The 26,688-nt window shown below is 37.1% G+C and overlaps 1 protein-coding gene and 1 long non-coding RNA gene across 4 annotated transcripts; one reads left to right on the forward strand and one right to left on the reverse strand.

The window, feature by feature from the left end:
- Positions 1–301: 301 nt before the first annotated feature.
- On the reverse strand, positions 302–23,517 carry LOC103138267 (uncharacterized). Of its 3 annotated transcripts, none has more exons than XR_476272.2 (3): positions 23,182–23,517; positions 22,529–22,662; positions 302–342 (listed from the first exon to the last, which is right to left on the reverse strand). It is a non-coding gene; the product is annotated as an uncharacterized LOC103138267 (long non-coding RNA). The 3 variants fall into 3 exon arrangements; XR_001662182.1 differs by lacking the exon at positions 302–342 and adding an exon at positions 7,756–7,976; XR_001662183.1 differs by lacking the exon at positions 302–342 and adding an exon at positions 10,859–10,890.
- ppp5c (protein phosphatase 5, catalytic subunit) lies at positions 18,203–26,538 on the forward strand. Its single transcript, XM_007552396.2, has 13 exons — positions 18,203–18,307; positions 20,006–20,247; positions 21,380–21,527; positions 21,612–21,733; positions 21,815–21,880; positions 22,308–22,406; positions 22,547–22,652; positions 23,526–23,668; positions 24,865–24,952; positions 25,468–25,508; positions 25,585–25,763; positions 25,951–26,032; positions 26,139–26,538. The coding sequence occupies exons 1-13, from the start codon at positions 18,247–18,249 to the stop codon at positions 26,199–26,201; spliced, it is 1,440 nt and encodes a 479-aa protein (XP_007552458.1). The 5' UTR covers positions 18,203–18,246; the 3' UTR covers positions 26,202–26,538.
- The last annotated feature ends 150 nt before the right edge of the window (positions 26,539–26,688 follow it).

Raw genomic sequence — 26,688 nt, forward strand, 5'->3', positions numbered from 1 at the left:
CAGTAGTAACATCCGGTTATTGATCATGTGATTCCTGTGATGCGAACAAATGTGTTTCAATTTCATCTATTTTGACATGGCTGATTTAGCACAAAAACTACATTTCAAAAAACTTGTTTTATACATATGCATAAATTAGTGTTTCCATTGATCAAATTTATTTTCACAACTGCTGTGATTCCATTAAGTATGAACTGCAATTAAAATCACACGGAAATAGCGTTGCTCACCTAATAAACCATTAAAAAACATGCTGCGCCATCATCCTCCCACCACTTCCTGTTGTCTTTCTTCTTCGTGGTTTCCAGCAGCAGTAACATCCTGTTGTTGATCATGTGACTCCTGTGATGTGAAAATAAGTGCTTCAGTTTCAGTTTTAGGAAAAACATCTATTTCAATAAGGTTGATTTGGCATAAAAACATCTTATAAAAAAGTTTTTTTTTTTTAAATTAACGTGTTTTAATCAAATTTATTTTTGTAATTTCAAACCTGCAGACTTTTATGGTTAATTTAACGCAGGTTGTGTCACTAGTCAGGTAGACTTTAACACTAAGCACAGGCAGGCAGTCGCCTCATGTTTACACCTAATATTCAGGTTTTGGGGGTTTGATGGAGCTCAGGGTCTGTTTTACGTTAGTCAGCCATGATCTGTGGCCTCCGGTGTCAGCGGCGCTCCCTGCCGTATTGATGGGTGAAAGGGTTATGACAGCAGAGAGAAAGCCTCTCCTCCCCTGCCTTCATTCAGAGGGACATTAGGGTCAGCACAGCCCTCCCTTTCTTCCCCTCCACCAGCTCTGAATTCCCCAATGAACAACACATTCCTCCCTCCCAGTCCTGTTTATGACATCCATCCTTTGAAGCTGCATGTGAGTTTTTTTGTGTACGTGCACGGCTGCATGAGTGTGTGCTGTCTCCGAGCAAATTAACGCCAAAGTTTCAGCGCCGCACACGTGCGCTGGAGCATCGCCTGCAATCGTGCACACCTGCGTGGATTTGATAAGGATGCACAGCTGTGTGGCAGCTGTTTCTCGCTTTGCAAAAATGGAGGCTATTCGGGTTGCAGAGAGGGAGAGTTTATGAAGGGTGGAGGAGAAAGCTGTGACTCATCCGCAAAACTTGGGATGCACTCCTAAAAAATTACAGAGTAAGGGTGTCGAGACAAAGGAAAAAGTATGTTTTCTTTGTAATTAAAGTTGACCTAAAGAGGGTGGAGGTCTGTTGCACTGCAAAAACACAAAATCTTACCAAATATTTTTTGGTCCAGTTTCAACTGCAAGTATCTTAGCAGACTTGAAATAAGACAAAACTAACATACAAGTAACTGTTCAGCAAAAGAGTGGAGCTTGTTTTAAGTCAATAACGCCTTAATACTGATGAAAAGGTTCTAGTTCCACTGGCAGATTATTCACTTAAAACATGGAAAAAATGTCTTGTTATAAGTGAAATGATGGGTCAATATTGATTTTTAAATCAATATTAAAGGGGAGATATCATGCCAAATTCACATTTTGCATGTTTTTGTGTTTCACTTTGGGTTTCTTCTGATTCTAAAAACAAAAAGTGCTTAAAAAACACACAGTCGTTTTTGGAAATAAATTGATGTTTTTTGGTGCCTTGAAAATGAGTTGTTAAAAAACCTTCAGATTTTAAAGTTACAAGTCAGCAGGCACAGCCCCGTTACCTAGCAACCCCAGCAGAGTTCCGCCCGTTACCTAGCAACCCTAATAAAGCCCCGGCACGTTTGGTCAGCTGGTTTTGTGTGCTGTACAGTGGCTGCTGGAAAAGACAAATGTTTTATCGTTGAATTATGATTCAGAAACCACTTGCTGCATTCATTTTGGCTGTGGAGAAGGCTACACTAATGCTTTTCTCAAAGATGTACGTTTATACAATTGCGCATCTGTTTGCAACCATTTTCAGGTGCGAGTGTAAACAATGAGTTGGGGGGGGAGCGTGGCCACAATGCAGCTTATTTGGATTTAAAATGACAAGGCGCCCTAAAACAGTTGAAAATAGGCAGAGATGAGCAGATTAAAACCTCATCCTCTAAGAATGATTTCTGTGCCAAAAATGTAGTAAACACATTTTTATAACCCATAGATCTATTCTAACCTGCTCAAGGAAGCATAATATGTCACCTTTAAGGAATTACCTACTTAAAACAAGCTCCTATATCTTACTGAAAAGTTACTTAAAAGTCAGTTTTGTCTTAGTTCAAGTGTTGTAAGATGTTGTTAATAGAAACTAGACAAAAATATTTGGTAATATTTTGGTGTTTTTGCAGGGTGGGGAGGTGGAGCAGCGGCAGAGGTCAAAGCTAGCTGAGTCATTCCTTTACACCCATTTCCTGTGACTGGGGCACGTTGGGTGAAGTTCTGGGTTTGGTTTATGTAACCTTTCTGATGCACGCCCTTCCTACAGAGGCACGCATTGTTATGCATATGTGTGTCGCATGAACTCATCAACCTGCTGTTTATTTCAATTTAAAATAAATCAGTGAGGCTATGTCGAAAACAGAAAAATAAGTCCTAAATCAAACGTCTTGTGTATCTACATAAAAACCACTTTGCAGTGAATAAAGATATAATTCTGTGTTTGGTGATGGATTCAATAACATTTGAACTGTCTAAATATTCTTCCTTACAATTTTTCCTGCATACTTATATTGAATCTGGCCCTGCGGTCGATTCAACATGCAGAGACCTCCAACTTTCCATGTAGGAGTTCTGACTTCAGGGGATGTTCAGTTAAGTTTTTCCAACTTGGGATTCGGAAAAATATAATATCTTCCCCCGTTTGGAGTTGCCAGCTAAAATATTTTTGGGAGTGATCACTTTAATGGGGGAAAAAGAGGGAAAAAAAGTCAACTTCCTGTTTGCAGGCATGCTAACAACAACCACTGCACAACTTGCTGCTACTTTTAAATTTGCAATGAAAAGAACTGAGAGTCCAAATGATAAGAAGACGTTTCCACTGATATCTCCGTCATCCAGATCGCACAAATAAAAATAAAGTTATCAAGTGTTTGCTGAGGGAATTAACTTTTATCTGATTAAAAATCCAAATTATGATTTGAAAAGTTATCAAATGAGAAACCAGGACATCATGGTGTAAAATAAGGCATTTAACTGAGCAGCAAGTTCAAATGAGGTAGAAATAAAATGAGTTAAAATCAAATCGGATTCAAACAAGTGAAATTAACTTCATTAAATTAATTCTGATTTCTTTTACTAGAGTTGATGGTTTCAACATTTTGCAGTTTGAGTCTCACACCAGTCGTCAACTGGAAGGAGATGAAGATCTGTGGCACAGACTAACAGTTGTCTTAATTAGTTAGCATTAGCTTCTGCTAGTTTTTTTATGTGCTTTGTAATTTAGCATTTGCAGAGCTAAGAGTCATACTTAGCCAATATGTGGTTACTGAAACTGTTTGGTTAGCAGTGTCCACCATTAGCAGTAAATTCAGCTGATTTTATTGCCATTGCAACCATGGCGACCATTTTCAAACATAAAAAGATTATTGTCTGATCTTCATCTTTAGAAATGGCCGCCATCTTGATCTTTTCAGTGGCTAACAGGGTTTGTTGTTGTTTTTAACAAAGCAAACCCCTGGGGACAATAACTGGTATTTCCATTGTATTCCAGTCTGTCCTAACTGGAAAAACGTGGAATTTTGCAAAGGAAAACGGAGCAATATTGCCACAACACTGATTTATAACCATAAACTTTTATGACAAACAGTGGTTAGCCAGAGAATTATCACTGTAAAAAAATACAAAATGGATCAGGCAGTTGTTTCTGGATGGCTCACAAAAAACAATCATCATCATCATCATGATCATCATCATGATCATCATCATCATCCAGTAGCATTAGCCCATCTCACAATGTTTTTCTGAAATGAGTGATTGTGGAGACAGACAGAGGGAGAGATCCTTCTCCGTGTGTCAGGGAAAAGGCACGCTTTGGTCTGGCATTCAGGATCCTGAAAGCATGATTTGTAGCCGTAATTGAATGTTTTGCTAACGTGGTTTTGCTGCTTTAATTTAGATCAATCATCTTAAATACTTGCTCAACCACTGATTTCCATCATGCTTACTTTCTGTATGTAATAGTTTTGCTTTCGGGTTCTTTTTCCTGCGCTTCAAGGCGTTGAACAGATAAATCAGACTTGACAACAGCTTCCACATGGATTTAAAAATAAAAAAGGAGGGAATAGTAAAACAAAACCTGGATTTTGACAGTATAATTAACTCACAAATTTGCTTTTCCCCTTTAAAACCGGACTCAGTTAAGTTGAATGTTTGCCACTGTGGTCCAGTGAAACAAAAGAGGGTGATATCTGCTTCTTTTTTCTGTAACGACACCTGAAGAACAGATGTTTCATCACCTCGTGTGGTCCTCGTTTTCTCCGCACCTACGCGTGGATCTGGAGCTTTCTCCTCAGCCTGGCCACCCAGGAGAGCAGGATATGAACTAATACTTTACAGTAAGGAACTCCACTCCCTAGAGATAAAAACCGAGGCGCCCGGTGATGAGTCTGGAAGGTACCCAAAGGTCTACCAACAGTCAGAGCTAACCTACAGGAAAGTCCACCAGCAAAAGCAACAGGAAAAGGAAACTCTCCCCCCACAACATCCTGGATGTATTTGTGCTCCACAGCTAGAATTGGCATGCTTCGTTTAGGACACAAAAACAGCTGCGTTCCAGTTTCTCTAAGTGTGAAATTATTTGACAGTTGGGAAAGTAACGGCTTCAAAAACACAAAATCTTACCAAGTATTTTTGTCTGGTCTCTAGTGCAAATGTTTTAACTTGAAATCAGACTAAACTGACTTGCAAGTAACTTTTCAGCTAAATATAGGAGCTAATGTATTAATATTAAAACACTTACAACATGAGAAAAATGCCTTGGCATAAGTAAAATAATCTACCAGTGAATCATTCATTAAAACAAGCTCCAATATCTTGCTGATAGGTTGGGATTACTTATTTTCATAAACATTGACTTTTAAAAAATCAACATAAAGTAATTATTGACTTATTATATTGTCTTTTCATCAATGCAGATGAAACAAAAACGTTTTCATCAATATTAAGGAATTATTCACTTAAAACAAGCTCCTATATCTTACTGAAATTTTTATTTAAGAGTTTGTTTAGTCTTGTTTCAAGTGTAATAAAATATTTGTGATAGAAACTAGACCAGAAATATTTGGTAAGATTTTGTGTTTTAAACATGCAGTTGAAGAATTGTCTTTTAAAACATAAAATTTTTACTGTAGATTTTGTTCCTGTAAAATGTTTGATTCTGAGATTTTAGCTTTTCTTACTTAAAAACTTTGAGACTTTCATTCTACAAATTACTTCGGTATAAAGCAAAAACTAAAAATTTTACTTGGTATTTTTAGTCTAGTTTTAAGTGAAAATATCTTAATACACTTCAGATTAGGGATGGACAAAATGGCTGAAAAATGGATTACAATACAAGCATTTCATATCAGTGGATATCGATAAATATTTATTCATTTTTTTGTTTTAAATATCTGAAATACCGCCAAGCCTTTCCTGTTTTATCCAGTTTTCACTCTACGCCGTTGTTTTTTACTTTTAAGCAGTTAAGAGACACAGTGGGGAAACATTAAACTGCTTCTGCGTCAGTTACTCAACAGGCTGTTGCTAGGTAACCAAAGAGTGAGCGAGTTGCTAGGTAACCAAAGAGTGAGCGTGTCAGTTGGTGCCACCAACCTAGCTTAGCTAGCCGTGAGAGGCTGAGCTGTTAAAGTACATCTCCCCGTCTGGATCGGAGTTCAGTGAATATTCTATAATATTCTATATGTATTATCTATTGATATTGATCACATTGTCTATCGCTATAGATATTGTGATTGATTTATTGCCCAGTCTTACTTGAAAGTTTCCAGCAAAATATAAGAGCTTGCTTTAAGTCAGCAATTCCTTAATATTGATGGAAAAGAACTAGTTTTACCGGCAGATTGGTTTCCCACTTATAAAAAGACATTTTCCCCATGTTGTAAGTGAAATAATCGTCCATATTTGCATCACTATTAAGGAATTACTGACTTAAAACAAGATCTATATCTTGCTGAAAACTTACTTATAAGTTAATACACTTGAAAAATGACAAAACTAAGACATTTTCACTGGAAACACAAGAATAATTAGTAAAATGTCGTGTTTTTGTCATGTAAAGCTTGTTTCGAACCCTAGTCTGGCCTGTTGATGTCTCACCGCATCATATTTGAGCTTCTCACACCATTTCAGACGATTTTTCCTGCCATCGTTCTCTCTAAAAACTGTCTGCAGGGTCGTATCTTTCTTTCATGTCCAACAGTCATGAAATGGTCAGAGTGTGTCGAACCAGACAGCCTGAGTCACTCATGATGCTGTGTTTGCTTTTTGTGGGAAATCTTGACCATGTGTTGTTCATTGCTCATAAACAGGAGAAACAGAGGCTGTGAAGTAAAATAAACTGGCCACAACATGTCGCCGCTACTGTCAACTGCTAAACGGGAAAAAAAAACAGGCCAGATGAAAGGAGAGCGGCTTCTCTGCAGACTCAAGGTGGGCGTTTCTAAAGAGCAAACACTGATTGGATCGTTCCAGCAGCAGAAACTTACAGAAATCACTCTTCTGCTGTGACTGCAGTAAAAAGTTACGGTTATGGTTACACTTTCTTTGTCTCATGGCAAGTTTAAGAGACTTTATTTTTGCACTTTTGTATAATTTTATCACGTTTTTGTTCCTTTTTAACTACTTATGTCAGTCTTATATTATTTCAATAACCAAAACTGACTTTGTTTTTAATGTAATGGTAAAGTATCAACATTTAGGCCTCCTTATAAGCCTTTAGATATTAAAACAGTACAACAAAATATTAGGGGAAAACTAACAAAATAAAATGTAGAAAGTATTACGAGAATAAAGTCCTGGTTTTATTAGATATTAAGACATTTTGCTCATATTATTACAACAGCATATTAGGAATTTATTCTTGTAATCCTATGACCTTATTATTTTTATTTTTTTCTTGGTATGGACATAATACTTTGTCACGGAACAGTGTTATTTACGTTGATGCTTTTATTTTGAAATGTAACCGGACGTTGTCCGTTTTAGAGGCGGGAAGAGAAGCTAATGTCGGACAAGCTAACACGATCTGTCGGCCGTTATTATATCTAAGTTTAACTTACCCACAAGTCTTCCTACACCACTGGTTACAACAGCAAGAGCAAACAGATAAATCAAAGTTTGATGCCATATAAGTGAGCTAGCAATATTTAAAAAGAGAAAGAACCGAATGACAGCCGTTATTTCGTTCGGATGAAAAGGCTGCCGCTCTGTTTATGTGCCACTGTCACTTTGATAAATAATCCTCCTGATTCATGGGCTCAGCCGCTGGACGGCTCTACCTCTCTAGCATGCTAGCACAGCTGTAGGATGTGGGAGTGACACGGAGTTTGTTACCTCCAGGTGAGATTAACGCAGTTTTAAAGAAACACTGAATACAAAACTATCAATCAAAAGCCTGTTAATGTTGGAGCTGAAAAGGGTAGAAAGAACATCTTGGGTTATGCAACAGCGGCCACCCATGATGCAGCTTTTTAATGCTTTCTGGCAAAAGAAATCACAAATTAATCCAAAAATTACGGACACTTCCGTCTGATCTAACATCATATTTTATAATTGGATACAAAGTGCTGCCAAAAAGTGTAAAAACCTCTAACTCTTTCATTTAATGCATTTTATTGGGATTTTATGTGATGGAACAACACAAGTAGAGAATACAGATGCCTTTTTGGCTAACTTTGGAATATGTTGTACTATGTATTGTACATTTTGAAATAAATAAACAATAACACCAACAAGCATGTAGATGATGAAAAGGAGAGGACTTAGGATGGAACCTTGGGGAACTCCGCATATAATTATATTCAGCCTAGATGTGCAGTTACCTACAGATACAGAAAAGGGTATTTTTTAAAGGTCTTTTTTTTAACAGTAAAACACTACAAAACCACCATAATTTCAGTGCAAAAACATAATCCTACCAAGTATTTTTAGTTTCTACTTTAAGCATCTTACTACACTTGATATAAGACAAAACTTACTTACAAGTAACTTTTCAGCAAGATACAGTAACTGTTTTAAGTCAATAATTTCTTAGTACTTGTTCCACTCGCACATTATTTGACTTACAACAAAATGTCTAGTTGTAAGTGAAATAATCTGCTAGTGAAACCAGTACTTTTTTCATAAATATAAAAAAATTATTGACTTATATTAGGTTAATATTTCATACTGAAAATTACTTGTAAGTTAGTTTTGCCTTATTTCAAGTGTACTAAGATATTTACACTAGAAACTAAAGTAAAATACTTGGTGAGATTTTGTGTTTTTGCAGTGCTGTCCGTACAAAATGATTAATGTTCTCCTTACACTGCAAAAACACAAAATCTTAGCAAGAATTTTTAGTCTCCTTTCTAGTGCAAGTATCTTCTTACACTTGAAGTAAGTCAAAACTAACTGACAAGAATCTTTTCAGCAAGATAAAGGACCTTGATTTTAAGTCAATAATTCATTAATATTGACATCTTCATGGCAGGAGTGGCCATGAAGATGGATCATGTTACCAAGTGGGAGGATGAATAGGCGGGAATCAAGCACTGAACCTTGGGGAACACCCTGGTGTGGATGGGCTACAGTTTACAACGATAAACTGTTACCGGTTTATGAGGTAGAGCTAATATGGAGCTAAATTGGGGCCATAAAATTTGTTCAAAAGAAAAAAGAATCAAAATTTAAAAATTATTTTGAAACAGGAAAAAAAATATCTTAAAAGTAGTTTTGAAAATTTCTTTCAGTTTCCAAACTTTTGTTTTTATGTTTAAATTTTTTTTTTTCAGTTTCAAAAATAATTTTTTAGATTATTTTTTCTTATTTTGACTAAACTTTATGGCCACAATGTAGCTCCATAGAATAAAACCAAGACAGCAGTTTTAAGTATAAAAATACTAATTCAACTGGCTTTTTATAAGTACCAATAGAACTAGTATTTTTTAATCAATATTAAGGAATTATTGACTTAAAACAAGCTCCTATCTCTTTCTGAAAAGTAAAATTTTAAGTTAGTTTTGTCTGATTTCAAGTGTACATAGATATTTGCAAATATATCTTGTAAAATTCTGTGTTTTTGCAGTGTATTTCTAGATTGAGATTAAACTACCCGCAGTTGGACTCTACGTTACTAACCTTAAAAGGAACTTGGTTGGACTAGATTTTATGAGAGGAATCAGGTTAAATGCATGCCACACTTTTTAGATTGGCCTATCTCAGGGATTCCCAACTCCAGTTCTTTAATTCTCCAACACACCTGCATTAAATGGCTGAATTCATTCGTTCAGCTTTGTTGACGCTGTGTAATGAGCCGTTCATTTGATTCATGTTCTCATAAAATTATAACAAAATACATGGAGGTGTGTGATTGTAATGTGACAAATTGTGGAAAAGTTCCACACATTTTGGAAGGGAGTGTACAAGTGGTTCTGAAAAACAATGTGAGATCATTGGAAATGTTTGCTATTCTTGGATTAATTCGGGTGTTTGTTGTCGCAGGGAAATGAAGAGTTGCATCGTGGGTGGCCGCTGTCTATTAATACATCCCGGATGTCACCATCTTTCTTTCCTTGTGCCCACACATGTCAGCCTTTTCAACTTGAACGTTTACAGCTTCTTGATTCATGCCGTCTATTTCACATCCTCCAGTTCCGTCTATCTGCTGTCCTTCGTAAAAGGTTCTGTCGTTCTCTCTCCAACCACACAGGCATGGGTTTGCTTGCCTGAATTTCTCATTTCCTGTTTGGGGCGTGTATCCCATCCCTTGTTCTCATGCCCAGCACACATCAAACACAAAACTGCTGCTGGACAAAAAAGAGAAGAAAGAAAAAGGCAGCAGAGGATATGCTAAAGGCATATAGCTCTGAGAATGATGGCTAAATAAGATGTGATGGTGTGAGTGGTGGATCAGAAAATCTTGACCAATGACACACAGAAAAAGACAAAACAAAAGAAAGTGGAAAAAGGAGGTCATAAATGCAAGGTGGTTATTTACTTACAAAGTCCAAATAAGGCAAAAAAAATCTGCAGAAAAGATGAGCTCATCCTGCAAGATGGCTTTTTTATCCTTATCTAACTTTTGAGGAATGTGGGCTGATTTCACTTCCCATTGTAATCTGCTTTTATTTCGTGTAATTATCTGTTCAGCCGGTTCTTTTTTTAAATTTCCTGTGGTGCCAGTCGGTTGGATGAGAGAGCTGCTTGAAGTTCAACAGCCCAGAAACTTTGTCCTCCGGTCTGCTTCACATTTTCACCATGAAGAATCATTTGCAGTCGGGCTGTGTGTGGGCTCAGAATCAAATATGGAGTCATGGCTTAAGAGGCTAACATAATTATCCTTGCTTTATTAGTTCAAGAGTCCTCTTGACTACTTCTTTGGGAGGGAAAAAGGGATTTTTAAAGCATTTAATCATCCTAGTGACTAAATAAACTGAATGAAATCCACTTGAATTGATTGATAAGAAATGTATAATGCTGGATCATAAGTTTATATGGACCAAATAAAAATATATTTTTTTCGAACTATATGAAGTTAAATCAGACTAAACTTTTCTTGTTTTCGGTTAGTTAAAATCACCAAAATTATCTCTATTTGCTAATTGCCAGAAAACCTTGCAAAAGGATTATTTTATAGATATTTTCTGTGACTTATTATTAAAAAACATGAAGCATCATCATCCTCCAACTACTTCCTGTCGTCTTCTTCTCTGTGGTTCCACCGGTGGCAACATCCGGTTGTTGATCATGTGACTTCTGGGATGCGAAAGAAAAGGTGTTTCCATTGCATTTTTGCAAAAAAAAAAAAAACAACACCTCAATCTACTGCCATTTTTTTTAATCTAAAAATGAATGTTTTCTACAAAATTGCTGTGTTTCCTTTAGGCAAATTTATTTCCGAAATGTCAAATTGTGCAGTTATTTGGTCAATAGGTACACGTTTGAGTTAATTGGTTACGCAAGAACTTTGAGTTTGCTGTCTATGTCACCTGTAGCTTGGGAAAAATGACTTGTTATAAATGAAATAATCTGCCAGTGGAACTAGAACTGGGTTGCTAGGTAACGGGCTGGGCTTGGCTGGGGTTGCTAGGTAACGGTGCAGTGGAATAGTCGAGCAATGTGTAGGGCTTATTGACTTAAAGCTAATTTTTTTTGCTTGAAAGTTACTTTTAAGTTAGTTTCGTCTCAATTCAAGTGTACTAAGATAGCTAGACTGAAACTACTTTGGAAGATTTTGTGTTTTTGCAGCGTTGCTTTTCCAATATGATACTGCTGATTCTCTCCTTTTGCTGCAAAAACACATTTCACCAAGTAGTTTTAGTCTAATTTCTATTGCAAGTATATTAGTAAACTAGCTTACAAATAACTTTTCAGCAAGGTATAGGATCTTGTTTTAAGAAATAATTCCTAAATACTGATGAAAATGTACTTCTACTGGGAGATAATTTCCCTTATAACAAGACATTTCCCTATAAGTCAAATAAGCTGCCAACATATTTGCACTAGGAACCAGGTCAAAAATATTTTGTGAGATTTTCTGCTTTTAATGTCAGTAAAAATTAAACACTTCCAGTTTCAGTTAGCTGCTTTTATTGCGTGAACTCGAGGTACCGACCTTATTTTAAACCCCCAACAGCCCTGCAGGAAATGTAAACAGAAGCTGAGCAAAACGTAAACATGAACGCTTTCTATACGCTCGTCACATCCCCGCCCTAACCGCTCTGCTTCCAAGACACACAGGGCTTTTAATGTGGAAAGGTAAAACGGCAGCAGGTATGCATCACGTTTCTTTTTCCACTGACATAAAGTTTCCAGCTCCTCGTTCTGCTGACTGAACCCCTCCGTGTGTCGTGTTAACGCCGACGGAGGCTAACGCCGATCGCTGGAACACAGACATGGGATTTTGTAACAGCGCAGAGCTTGAGCAACCGCTGCAATTTGTGAGTCAGAAACAATTGGACGTAAACGCTGGATTACTTTTGAACTTGTAAACGCAGTAAAGAAGAGGGTGGAGTCCTTTTTTTTAATTCAGATTTATCTTTCGTTTGGCTTTGAAATCTCTGCCCTGCCTCTAAGAAAAACATGTGGTTCAGATAAGTGCAACCCCCCCCATGCAGATTCCCTGAAGTCAAGCACTCATTAGTGAATTACTTGGACAGTTGGGAGGGAGGCAGAGGAGATTGTTGCTATCTCTGCCAGGATGAAGCAACATTTAAAAGGGTGGAGGAAAAGAATTAGGGGCAGTTTCCTCAGTACTGAGAACTTAAAACTCTTACAGATCCTTACAAAAGTCTACATGCTAATAAAACCTTTTCAAATGTTGCCAAAACAACAAATTCACCGTATTTTATTGGGTTTTTTTTAAACAGATATGTGGTTTTAAAAGGATTTTAAAAGTTAAGTACCTGACTCAGACTTTTGTTTGTCTTAAACTGAATCAAATCCAGAAGTACACTGCAAAAATACAAAATCTTAACAAGTATTTTTGGTCCATTTTCAAGTGCAAATATCTTGGTACACTTGAAATAAGACAAAACTAACTTACAAATAACTTTTTAGCAACATATACAAGCTTGTTTTAAGTAAATAATTCTTGAATATTGATTAAAAAATAAGTATTAGTTCCGCTTTCAGATTATTTCAGTTATGACATGGGAAAAATGTCTTCTTATATACCAATTTTTTGGACTAGTTTTCATAGTGTGTAATTAAAAAAAAACTTCATCCAGATTTTAATGTTAGTTTGTGGTCAGTTTGGCAGTGGGTGAGGGGTGAGGAGTGGATATTAGGGTTTATGTGTTTATCATCTGCACAGAAGAGGAAATGGAGGCCAAATAGCAGAGGACCGAACACTCAACCTAGAGGAACACCCTGGGATAGAGGAGCTATGGACGAGGAGCAGCGGCTGATGTCGATAAACTGTTGCCAGCTCATGAAGTAACACTAATATGGAGCTAACTTGAGACCATAAATTTGTTCAAAAGAAAAAAGTTTGAAACTGAAAAAACCTTGAATCTGGAAAGAAGTTTTGACATTTTTTTCAGTTTCACATCCTGTTTTTCAGTTTAATTTTTTTCTTTTAAACAAACTTTTTGGTCCTAATTTTGCTCCATAGACTAAAGCCAAGACAAGTATCAAAGCTCAAGGTCCACTGGCTTGTTATAAGTGGAAAAATCTGCCAGTGGCACTAATACTTTTTTTGTCAATATCAAGGAATTATTAGTTCCTGTGTGCTGCTGAAAAGTTACCTGTAATATAGTTTTGTCTTATTTCCAGGGTAAGAAGATATTTGCACATGAAAATAGACAAAAATACGATTTAGTGTTTTTGCAGTGTAAATTTCTCTAGTTTAATGTTCTGTATTTATTTATTATTAAAATCCTGAATGCATTTATGGCAGGAATGTCCATAGTGTGGCTATGGGCTGTTTGAGGCCCTTTGGATAATTTTGTTTGGTCCATAATCCAAAAATGGTGTGAATTTGTGAATAATCCGAGATTTTTACAGAAAAATTAAATCTTAAACATTTATTTATTTAGAAAGACAAAGTATTTTCCTGTATTAGCAATGTTTCTGTTTTCGTTTATTTCACTTTGCTAAAACCAACAAATGCTGTACAACTGTGGTTACAAAAGTTTAAAGAAAATTGAAAAAACAAAGTCAATAAACCTCAAAAAAATCTTTGGATGTCATTTAATACAGCAACTGTGCAAGACCATGTGTATATTTAGGGCCAACAATGATTAATAGATTCCAAATTAAACTACTTTGCTTTATTTAAATAGTAAAGATTTAGTCTATTCTTGAAGAGATGAAAACAACAACTGTCTTAAGAAATAAATCTTTAATTTAAAAAACGAAATGTTGTCCTGGAGTACTCTCTGCTTGACAGTTTTGACCCCAATGGCCACAAGTTTGGGCACCACTGATTTAGGGGACAGAATACAAAAGCACTCCGCACCTTTCAGTATCATTTTCATGATTCTGTGTTCTCACGCAAAGTCCCAATAAAATTAATGTAAGTTTGTGGTTCTAACATGACAAAATGTGGCGAAGTTCAAGGGTCATGAATACTTTTGCAACCTACAGTAAGATAATACATAGTAGAAAGGTCTGGAACGAGCCCATGTAACCGAATCCTCCAGACTCTCTGAGACTTCATCATTCACTGGCCCTGGAATGCCACTCACGTTCACCCTGACCTTCATCTGCTTCTTTCTCTGGTTGCTCGTATATCTCCGTTCGTGTTTGTTTTAACTTTCTCAGGACCCCTCCAAGGCCCATGCGTCGCCCCCCCGTGAGGACAGCCCTCCCCGGAGCCCCTCTGCTTGCTATCCGCCAGCCAGATTTCCTCTGCCAATCCCCCTCCCACACCGTCTCACCCACTCACTGTCTGCGTTTACCGAGGCTGGGACGTCAGCTCGATCCCAGCCGACCTTGTTGTGTTTTCCTTCCTCCCACCGCCTCCCTCTGTGCTCTATGGCAGGCCGTTATAGCATAAAATATGCTGCACTGCGTTTACGTTCTTAAGGTGGTGGATTAGGGACATAGAAGAAAACAGGAGAGGTAAATTTATGCCAAAAACAAGATTAATATCAGAAATTTTCTAGACAAAAACTTGAAAATTTCTGAGTCTTCAAAATTTAAAGTTTGCAAGAAATCATAGAAATGTTCAGATAAATCTCAGAAATAAAATTGGAAATTTCAGTTTAAAAAGTTGAAAATGTTCTCTCTCTCTCTCCCTCTCTCTCTCTCAAAAAAAGATTAGATTAGATTAATCTCACATTTTCTAGAAAAATTGAGGAAATTTCTGAGTTTGAAAAGTTGAAAATTTGCTCAAAAAGACAGATTTCTTTAGATTAATCACAAAAATTTTCTAGAAAAAACTCAGAAATTTCTTGATTAATCTCAGAAAATTTTATTAAAAAAAGCTCAAAAATTTCTGAGCGCCAAAAGTTAAAACTTTTCAAGAATAAATATCACAGTATTTCAAGAATAGTCATAGTATTACGATGTTATTCTTGTATTACTTAAACTTTTTTCTCGTAATAATGTGGCTTTATTTTTGTAATATTATGACTTATTTCTTGCAATACTATGACTTTATTCTCCAAATAATGACTTTATTCTTGCATATTCACTTTTTTCTTGTAAATCTATGTCTTTATTCTCAAATTAATTTGACTGTAATCTTGTGATTTTATTTTATTTTCCTAATATGGCCCTAATATTCTGTCATAATTACGTTATTCAGATAAATTACTTTCATTTTGGTCCCTAAAATACAAAAAAAAAAAAAAAACGTTGCAAAAATAAATAAATAATAAAACCGTTGTAAATTACAGATTGCTAGACAAAACCGATTTTATGTTAAAACAGCCTGCCATACAATGGCTACTAGTAAAAGCATGACAGAATTACAAGCTGCGCGGCTCAGAAAGAGTGACGAGTCAGGGGCCACTCGCAGCGAGAGAAAGTGGACTCACTCTCTGGGTTAGCTTTCCTACGACAGGCTTCGCAGTGAGTCACTCCGGTTTTCGCTGTTTACACAGTGACATCTCACTGGTGAGTCACTGGACGAGACTGGACTGGACAGCATCCTCTGTGACACACACACACTCCTCTGGAGCGTGTTTCATCGTTTGAACTTCTAACCCTAATCACAAAAATACACTAAAACCACAAAACCCAAAATCTGCAGAAGGCATGTCTGGATTCTGACGCCACAGAATGTTTGACAACAATATCTGAGGGATAAAAAGAAGCAGCTTGTCAAGGCTGAATGTGTTTCTTCTTAAGGTTGCGTGATGTCTTTGCTAACCAGTAATGAGAGGCTGGATGTGCGTCAGAAGCCATGTATGGGTGAGTAAAGTCGTGCACCTGTGCCACGGCTACTTTCTGGTTTTATTTGTCGCTTACGCTGGGAAATTTCCACGCAAACATCTTACAACATTGGAGGTTTTTAAAAGACGAACAAAGTGAAACTGAGACCCAGTGTGACATGAAACACAGTTTTTAGTAGCAGAAATTTGTGGCTCTTGGCCTGATTTTAAGTGGTTAGTCCAGGGGTGTCCAAACTTTTACCACACAGGCCAAAAATGTTCAGGGAAAAGTAGCAGCAGGCCAAGAAATAAAAATTAACCAAAATCACACAAATAAAGTCGTCCAACTTTATTATTTTCTAGAAAATTGATTTTATTCATAGTAGAGCCAAAAAGAACAAGGTTTTTTCTGTATCGAAAATACAGACACAGGCTAACCCGTAGCATCTGCAGTATAGGATTATGCTTATGGGTGCCAGCTATCCAGGGGCGCCATAAAAGGGGCAGGCAAGAAAAAAAGTACTTTAACTATTCTTTCTATTAAAGATTCAACACCAACTTAACTGAACAACAAAGAATATTATTTTTAATAATATGTATTAATAATATTAATAATAATAAGTGCGTTGGTTGGTTCCTTCCAACTAAGCCAGTCCTATAGCTTAAAATTTAAGTTGTTGCAGTTAGTTAATCAGGTGACAGTGGTTTGTATAGATAAGTTAATCTGGTGCCTCTCCAGCCAACGTTCTGGGCGAGAGGCGGGGTCACCTGGACAGGTCGCCAGTCTGTCGCAGGGCAACATAGAGACAAACAACCATGCAAACACTCACAGGGGCAATTTGGAGAGGCCAATTAACCTGACAGTCATGTTTTTGTGGGAGGAAACCGGAGTACCTGGAAAAAACCCACACATGCACAGGGAGAACATACAAACTCCATGCAGAAAGGCTGGGGCTGGGAATCGAACCCAGAACCTTCTTGCTGCAAGGCAACAGCTCTACTAACTGCACCACAGCCCAGATAAATTAATCATAAAAGGGGAATAGGGAGAGAATAATCGAGAAGAACTGATCTAGCTGCTTCTAACTTTGGTTATTTGTTTGGCTTTGTATTTCTTTATTGTTCAGTAAAATGTCCCATCACTATTTTATGTTGTTAGCCAAATAAAATCTCATCTATTGCTCCAAAGAGATGCCAATTGAGACTTTTTATTTATAATCAGAGTAAAATTATAATTTCCCTACCATTGAACATATTGAGTACAACACAAAGTTTTTGTCATTTTATAACCAAGCTTTTATAATTAGGAGACTTTAATTGAAAAGTATTTTCTAATTTATTAAACTTGGATAATATAGCAAGCATTTTGAAAGAAAGGAACCAAATCCTGTTATTATTATTTATTCCTAATAAATTTGTTCAAATTGAGAACTAGATGCTTTCTTTTACCACACCAAACGTACAAAATGATTTTTGGATCTAAATGAATAACATCCTTTTAAAAAAACAAACAAAATAAAAACATAAAATACGATTCGAACTGAAATTTGTTGCTGAAAAGGTACTATATAAATAAGACTTCTTCTTCTACAATCAGACTACTTTATTTACTCAATTTTAGTTTTATTTTCTTGGCCTGCTAATACTTGTCAATTTTGGAAAGTTTGGACACCCCTATTCTAGAATATAGTTGGAGAAAATCACGGGTGTAATTCCAGACATGCCTGTTCATAATTCACTCTACCTCATAATCGGCTTCTAATGATGAACACGTAACACGTTCAAACACTTAATAGTATGTGTCATCGCCTTAATCTTTTCCTCGTAACTTCCCATGAATGCAGCTTACATTATAAGGATGACTAAAAGCTTAAACTGCTTAATTACACGGGTATTTCCAGGGACATTGTTGGGCTATAAATAATCACCTGACGCCTTTATAGTGGGGTGTATACTGACCCCTGGTGGTTGAAAAAGTTTTTTTCAAATGGAAAATAATTGACATATCAGTAAATTGAACTCAACACATTTGTTTTTCAACTTGAATTGGGACTTTGTATGAATAAACAGAAAATGTCTTAAAAATGTAACGTAAAAAGCAAAGCAAACAACTGCAAACAATATTTTAAAACTTTTCCCACGTTTGTATTAATAAAAGTGTCTTGCCCACATTTTATAGCTTTCGTTTTTACAGTTGAGAAAGTTTAGATCACATGGGGGGAAACAAAATAGAAACAAACGCCTTCGTTTACGACCTTTGCGACCATCGGAATACGGCAGTGAGAAGAAGATGGCGGAGGTAACAAATGAAGCAGAGCTACTCAAGGAGAAGGCAAATAAGTTCTTCAAAGGTAAATCGCAGGACCTGTCAAGTCTGGGATTTATTACAGGAGATTCCCACCGACTACCACGTCACAATCATTTATTTTTCTGCTCTAATTTTACGTCATTTTCCCTCAATCGCAGACGGGTTCAGATGTTACGCAAAGCTAACGCTCACTTTAAACTCCATTCATTCGAACAGCGGTTAGCCGTTAGCTCCGTAGCTGTCAGCGTGTTCTGGTGAAACACGCTGCAACCGGGTTAGATTTAGAACCTGAAGGGAACTGATGCTCACCTCGGACTTGGGGTTGAGAGCAGATGCGTGAATAGAGGCAGTGTTGCGGGGTTTAGTTGCGTTTAGAGGGAGACAAAAAGGGAAAAACTGCTAGAATGTTCTGGTAGCCATCGCGTGTTTATAAAGCGGGGGATTGTCGAGCCTTCCTAACTTCTTGCCAGTACTCTGTTGTCAATGAAGCATTGTCATTTTCTTACAATGTAAGCTTTAATTGGGCTGACTTGTCATTATTACACAGTAGTAGAGAAAATGTCAGTTTGGACACTGCTTCTAAGTCACAGATTTCTGATTTCCTGATTATCAGAGTTGGTTTTTGCGCTTTAACTTGCTTATAAAGTGGCTTCTTTGACTAACAAAACAAGTCAAAGTCCTACACTGAATCCTTGAACTGCTGACACTTTTCTGCAACTTTACTTAAAAACATAGTTGGGTAATAATTAGTGGCATTTACCTGAGTAAAAAAATACTAACATGAGTAGGTTTACTACTATGTACGTTTTACTTTTACTTCAGTAACATTGTATCGCTACTCTTACCTTAGTAAAATTTCTAAACACTTTACCCACTGAGTAACTTCTCTGAATGAAAAACAAATATGTTTGAACCAGACAAAAGCCTACAATTAATATTAAAGTTTGTGCTATTTTCTATCTGCTCAGCCATTTGAAAGTACTTTAACCTGTTCTAACACACACATAAAATCTACTAGAGAATATGGTTTCATAAGTGTTATGCAACAGAAAAATTATTTCATTTGGAAAAGTACATTGCACATGACCTACTTAAGAGTCACCTTTTTTTTTTGCATTTTATTAGAGGGATACTTTTTACTTGGGTAAAAAAATCTCTGCTGCTTTCTACCAGTGCATATTGTGATTTTGGGCAGTAACTCTACATGTTTAAAGTCTTTCAATGGACTTTGGACTGATTATAATTCCTGATCACCAGCTCGAGTGTTTCTGTTTTTCACTTAGTCAACCTCCAGAGTGACTAACTCAAAAGATCACCCTGACAAACACATAAAAACCCTGTTCAGTGGGTAGAGAATCCAGAAGTTTTACTCAAGTAAAAGTAAAAAGTGCAGCGTAGTAAAAATACTCCTAAAAATACTTTTTTTTTTTCAAAAAAGTTAGTCAAGTAAATGCAACTGAGTAAATGTAGCTAGTTACTAACCAAACTCTGCAATTATTGCATTGCAAACAATCCTTTGTTGTTTGAATATGACACACACTGATATTGCATTGATGACATATTTGTTATATTCCTTGAAAACAACCCACTACTACATTTACATCAGACTTTTAAGAGATCCCATCACAATTTCATTCAGTTTTGATGTTTTGAAACTAATATTGGTGCCCTGTGTTTACCATGAACTACATTTTATCTCTCATTGTTTATCTAACCAACATTATGATTCCTGTTTTTCCAGAAAAAGACTATGAAAATGCTATCAAGTACTACTCAGAGGCCCTGGAGCTCAATCCATCCAATGCCATCTACTACAGCAACCGTAGCTTGGCGTATCTGCGTACGGAGTGCTATGGCTACGCCCTGGCAGACGCTACGAAGGCCCTGGAGGTAGACAAGAACTACATAAAGGGATATTACCGCCGCGCCACCTCCAACATGGCGCTGGGCAAATTCAAAGCTGCACTTAAGGACTATGAAACGGTAAGAAACTAAACATTATCATCATGTTTGGGCTGTACACAATAAAAAATTGTCCCAGAAGTTATCGCGATAAACGATAATATTGTTTTGAGACCATTTTCAATTATGTAACGTAATAACACAAGGACATTTTCAAATATCAGTAAGTGTTATCTCCCAAAGCTCTATACCTTTGAGACCCTCAGAGCTGGGCTTGTTGGTGTGCTTCATGAGTTTATGGTTGACGATCATGAACGCCAATGCACAGCTTCAGTTATTACAACTAGACTCAGACCTGAACATTCAGAGACACATAGAGATAGTTACAAAGTCAGTCTTCTGTCACCTGAAGAAGATTTTTAGGATTAAAGGAGTAAGATTTAGAAAAACTCATCTGTGTGTTTATCTGTAGGTGGATTGATTACTGCAATAGATGGAGCACATCACCCAGTTCTGAAGTCCTTACACGGGCTCCCTGCAGCTCAGAGAATAGACTTTAAAATACTGTTGTTAGTTAATACATAACTGAACGGGTTAGCACCACAATACATTAAAGGTCTGCTGTTGTTGTATCAACCGTCTGGACCTCTCCTGTCCTCTAATTCTGGTCTGGTCTGCATCCCCAGAACCAAACATGGAGAAGCAGCATTCAGCTTCTATGCACCACAAATCTGTAACAAACTCCCAGAAAACTGCAAAACAGCTGAAACACAGAGTGTCTTTAAATCTAGACTAAGAACCCAGCTGGTTATAGTTGCTTTTGAACCATAATAGACGTGTTCAATGTGTGTGATGATTTTGATGATGGCACTCGTCAAAATGTATTATTTGTCACAATTGTTGAATGTTTTGTTGTCATGATTTATTATTCTTGTGTTTTTATGACGTGAAGCATTTAAAACTGCTTTGTTGCTGAAATAAACTTGATTAACTGATTGATTGAACTTCCAGAAAACTGCAAAAAAAGCCAAAATACAGAGTTCCTTTAAATTAACTGTAACTGAAATCAAGGTCAATGGGAGAAATCCAAGACAGCGCTCTGAGGAGAGATGAGAATTGAATGGAATTGCATATGAAAACAAAAGCCAACCTAAAGCAAGTTAATTATAGAAAATGATAAATATTTTATATAATTTCCTTGTTTTAATGACAGGTAGTCCGGGTTCGACCGAATGACAAGGATGCAAGAATGAAGTACCAAGAATGCAACAAGATTGTGAAGCAGAAGGCGTTCGAGAGAGCCATCGCAAGTGATGACAAAAAGAAATCAGTCGTCGACTCTCTGGACATAGAAAGCATGAGTAAGTTTTCTGTCCCAAAATGCGAAATGGATTCAACATTTAAAATTATGAACAAGTCAGTCAAAGCTGATTTTACTCCTGCAGCCATCGAGGACGACTACGTAGGGCCCAAACTTGAAGATGGGAAGGTGACGTTGCAGTTCATGAAAGACATGATGGATTGGTTCAAAGACCAGAAGAAGCTGCATAGAAAATGTGCTTATCAGGTAAACGCACTCGTTCACTGATACCAAACAGCTTCAGCCTGGATTTAACTCGTCCCACTCACCTTCACTGTATTCCTACAGATTTTAGTACAAGTAAAGGACGTTCTGTCAAAGCTACCAAGTCTGGTTGAAATCACAATAAAAGAGGTAAGATTAGGCTGATTTAACTTCGCAGGGAACATAGAGGATTAGGACCATGGAAAAATAATTCACTTTAATCTCAGAATTTGGGCTTTAACCTCAGATTTCTGACTTTAAACTCAGAATTGTAGCTTTAATCCTATAGTTCTGACATTAATCTAATAATATTGAGTTTACTCGCGTAATTCTGATTTGAATCTCAGAATTTGAACATTTTCTTATCAGAATTTAGACTTTTTCCCCCAAAAATTCTGATTTTAATCTCAGAATAAGTGAGAATTTCTAGGTTTGAAGTCACAATTCTGAGAAGAAAGTAACAGTTCTGAGATTGAAGGCATAATTCTGAGAAAAAGTCAGACTTCTTTTTTGGTAGTGACCCTAATCCTCGTGTGTTATTTGGTGTCTACATAATATTTTGCTTTTCCACCAACAGACAGACAAACTAACTATTTGTGGGGACACCCACGGTCAGTACTACGACCTCCTCAACATCTTTGAGTTGAACGGTTTACCCTCAGAGACCAACCCTTACGTATCCTTTCCTTTAAAAAAACACAAACAGATCATGTTTTCTATTCATACAGTGGTTTTTCCTGGTTTGATCTATTTTGGTCGAAAATGCGTCAGGAGCCTCAGAAGTTGTGCGTCACTGACCTTAACCACAGCTTCCAGCTCTTCAATGGCGACTTTGTGGACCGAGGCTCCTTCTCTGTTGAGGTCATTCTCACCCTGTTTGGCTTCAAGCTGCTCTACCCAGACCACTTCCACTTGCTCCGAGGTGACAGCAGCTGTAACAACAACTCCACCGCTTTAATGGCTGCGTCCAATATTCAAGTGTTTAAGGCAGTGTTTCTCAAACCTTTTCAGGCTAAGAACCACTTAACCCAAACACTCACAGACCACCTAACTTGAAATTGCAATAACAGCATGTTAATATGTACAACCTGAAATGAAAATCTTAGTCTCTTAATTTGCTTGTTGTTGTTTTCTTTGTTAATCAGTGCTCTGACTGGCAAAGGAATGAACACGTTCATTTGGGTCATTTTGAGTTATTTGCAGATTCTGAAAGTTAACATTTTAGGGCTATTTGTAATTTAGAAGCACAGTAGAAGAAAAATATAATTGAGTTGCTCTGCCAGAAACAAAAAATACTCTTCTGTACTATTAAATATAAAATAATCCATCCATTTGAATCAATTGTATTTATCTATCGTATTTAATTAATTTAAGCATTTTAGTTAGTAAAAATAACAATAGCCTTTGAAGTGTGAGCAGAGCATTACAAGCAAGCAAAGAACAGTTCTCACCAGCTGAGACTGGAACCGTTCACGACATAGAGCCGTTGAAAAGAATCGAGTCGCTTGCGAACGACTCAATACTCTCAGTAGGTCTGACTCGGCTTCCTCTGATATAAATAGTCCGGACGTTGTTTTCTTTCCTCTGGTATGTTTAGTTTTTCTTTAGAGTCACCCGGTTTTAAGCCACGTATCCATTATTCTTTTTAGCTAAGCTAACTGTAGCGTCGCACTTTGACCTCACGTCTCGGCAAATGCAGTACCCTCCGGACCACTAGGGGGGGCAGGGTTCCCACAGTTTGAGAAAGGCTGGTTTAAGGCGAAAACAGGAAATAAACTGATGTTTGTACCTGCAGGGAACCATGAGACGGACAACATGAACCAGATGTACGGGTTTGAAGGCGAGGTCAAAGCCAAATACACAGCCCAGATGTTCCAGCTGTTCAGTGAGGTCTTCCAGTGGCTTCCTCTTGCTCAGTGCATCAACAACAAAGTACTGGTAGGAAGTCATAAATGTTTCAGTTTCACTGGATTATTATTATTATTCAGTTTGATTTAGGCTTATTTTATGTTTTAATTAAGTGCGTCTGAGGTTCAGAGTGTTTTTTGGTGTTAAGTTCTTTCTTATTCATTTTAGAAAAGTTTTCTCACTACAAAAAAAACAAAAACAAAATGTTACCAAGTATTTTGGTCTAGTTTCTAGTTCCACTGGTAGGATATTCTGCTGTGCTGTTACCTAGCAACCCCAGCCAAGCCCAGCCCGTAACCTAGCAACCCATTTCACTGGCAGATTATTTCACATATAACATGGGAAAATGTCTTGTTATAATTAAAATAATCTGCCACTGGAACTAGAACGTTTTCACCAATATAAAGGAATTATTTACTTTAAACAAGCTCCTATAACTTTCTTAAAGGTTGCTTGTAAGTTAGTTTTCTGTTATTTCAACTGAAATAAGATATTTATACTAGAAACTAGACCGAAAATACTTGATAAGATTTTGTGTTTTTGCAGGGATGTTATCAAAGTTTGCCGTACGTCACCAAACCAGATACATTTCTCAGTCAGTAACAGAAATTAAATTTAATTTATAATCATTTGTTGCATTTCTCATCCTTTAGCTGTTGTCTGGTGATAAAACCAAAATATTACAGATGTTTAAAAACAGATACTGGAGGCTTTGATGTGAAAATAACTTTAAAATAACTCTGACACTTTGCTTTTAAAACTCCCAGGGTTGGAATAATAATTTTTAAATAATAAACTTAATGCTTATGTTTGATAATTAGCATCAGTTGGATTGTATTTAAGACCGAATTGAAATTATAATTTTTTTTCTAAATTAATGCAATATAAATTAACTGAATTGAATACAGTAGCCACTACTTGCAAACAATTGATAACTACTCTCTACTGCCCCCTTCTGTCCAAACTGGGCATCCTGTTTGGACCGAACAGGCTGCATAAAAACAGCAAGAAAACTGCAATTGGTGCGCCTCTAATTTAGATTATAATGTATAATTTAATTTTAAATATTCAGTGAAACAGCTTAATTTTAAATCAATCTCCTGTTTTGAAATTAATTCAGGATTTTAACAGTAGTTTAAAAGAATACATTTTAAACAATTCATATGAAGACATCTTCAGCTTTTAGATCCCAATAACTGCTAATGTTTTGATAATGTTGCTCTCAGGTCATGCATGGAGGACTTTTCAGCGAAGACGGTGTCACATTGGAGGATCTGAGGAAGATTGATAGGAACAGACAGCCGCCGGACTCAGGTACGGCCAAACTCCAGCATTCGTTATGAAACGTCTAAAACACCTCAGAAAGTTTTCTACAAGCACTTTGTATTTCCTTTGTGGTTAAAATGTGCTGTATGAATAAAATTACCTTTAACCTTTACGGCGGCGTATCACAGCCATTGTAGACGGAGCAGAAAAGCAGTACAAAATTCAGAGTTTTTTCTTGCATATTTTCTACTTCTCAAACTCAGACATTTCCAAATTTTTTTGAGAAAATTTCTGTGATGAATCTAAAAATGTGTTTCTTCTTGCAAATGTTTTACTTTTGAAATGTAGTCATTTTTGAGATTAATCTAAACATTTCTGAGCTTTTTTTCCCAAATTTTTGATTGTTCAAACTCAGAAATGTCCAAGATTGTTTCTAGAACATTTCTGAGATCAATCTCAAAATTCTCTGGCAGAAATGAACTCGTCCTTTTTGTCTTCTTTTCTGTCTACGGCTGCCCAACACGCTGTCATAATTATCACACCGTCTGCTCCCCTTTCACCAGGGCCGATGTGCGACCTCCTGTGGTCCGATCCACAGCCTCAGGTGAGTTTGCCTCCGTCATCAACATGGAGTCTCCCTTCTCTCCTGTTACTGAGTTATTATTTTGTGTCTGGAGCAGAACGGCCGGTCGATCAGCAAGCGAGGCGTGAGCTGTCAGTTTGGTCCCGATGTGACGCAGCACTTCCTGGAACAGAACAAGTTGGACTACATCGTGCGAAGTCATGAGGTCAAAGCTGAGGGTTACGAGGTCACTCACTCAGGGAAGTGCATCACCGTGTTCTCAGCACCCAACTACTGGTACGTTGTGGAACATTTGGCCTTTCATACTGGACATGCAGAGTCTAGTCTTCTATTTGGAAAAACCTTTGATTTAGGGGGAAACACTTTTTGTCTGTTTTGACTTGAGATGTGACAAAAAGTTTGGCCAACCCTGGAATAAACACTGCTGCTTGCTTCATTTGTCTGTTTCGCTGCTGTCCAACAGTGATCAGATGGGAAACAAAGGAGCATACATCCACCTCAGGGGGTCAGACCTCAAACCTGAATTTCACCAGTTCACTGCTGTGGTCAGTATATTCTCTGATTTTTATGTTTTCTACAATACAATCATCAATTCTTCTTGTTGTCAGAACTTTCCCCAAGATTTATCTTTCTGATTCTCTGCTTCCACAGCCTCATCCGAATGTCAAGCCGATGGCGTACGCCAACACGCTAATGCAGCTGGGGATGATGTAGAGGCTGCGCGCGCGGCGATGACCTGCAGTCGCTCCCTTCCCTCCCAGCTCAGCCGCTCCGGGGCTCGGTCATGTCGTCGTTCCTGCTTAGTCTAAGGGGTCTCTCTCCCACACAAACGTCAGCTAGTTGTTGTGCAGAAATCGAGGCGTAGTTCTGATGGGAAGAGAGCGACCTTAGACGAGCCCAGTCCAGATTTCCTTTTTATTCCTTCACGTTGTTTTTTTTTCCTGGAGAATTTCCGTTGTCCATTTGCCTGCTTCATGCGTGCCATTACTGAGTTACGAACCAACACTGCAAAAACACCAGATATTACCAAGTACTTTTGTCTAGTTTCTAGTGAAAATATCTTATTACTATTGAAATAAGATTAAACTAACTTACAAAATTAACTTTTTAGTAAGATATAGTAGCGTGTTTTAAGTAAATAATTCCTTAATTTAGATTAATAATACTAATTCCACAGCAGATTATTTCACTTTTATCACAG

This window comes from Poecilia formosa, unplaced genomic scaffold (assembly GCF_000485575.1).
Source record: "Poecilia formosa unplaced genomic scaffold, Poecilia_formosa-5.1.2 Scaffold48, whole genome shotgun sequence".
In the NCBI taxonomy this organism is placed as follows: domain Eukaryota; kingdom Metazoa; phylum Chordata; class Actinopteri; order Cyprinodontiformes; family Poeciliidae; genus Poecilia; species Poecilia formosa.

What these genes read in the sequence shown, in the direction of transcription:
- ppp5c (XM_007552396.2), top strand. Translation starts at nt 18,247, where the DNA reads ATGGCGGAGGTAACAAATGAAGCAGAGCTACTCAAGGAGAAGGCAAAT. An exon ending in GGCAAATAAGTTCTTCAAAG is followed by an intron (nt 18,308 to 20,005) that starts GTAAATCGCAGG and finishes CTGTTTTTCCAG; the next exon opens with AAAAAGACTATGAAAATGCT. An exon ending in CACTTAAGGACTATGAAACG is followed by an intron (nt 20,248 to 21,379) that starts GTAAGAAACTAA and finishes TTTTAATGACAG; the next exon opens with GTAGTCCGGGTTCGACCGAA.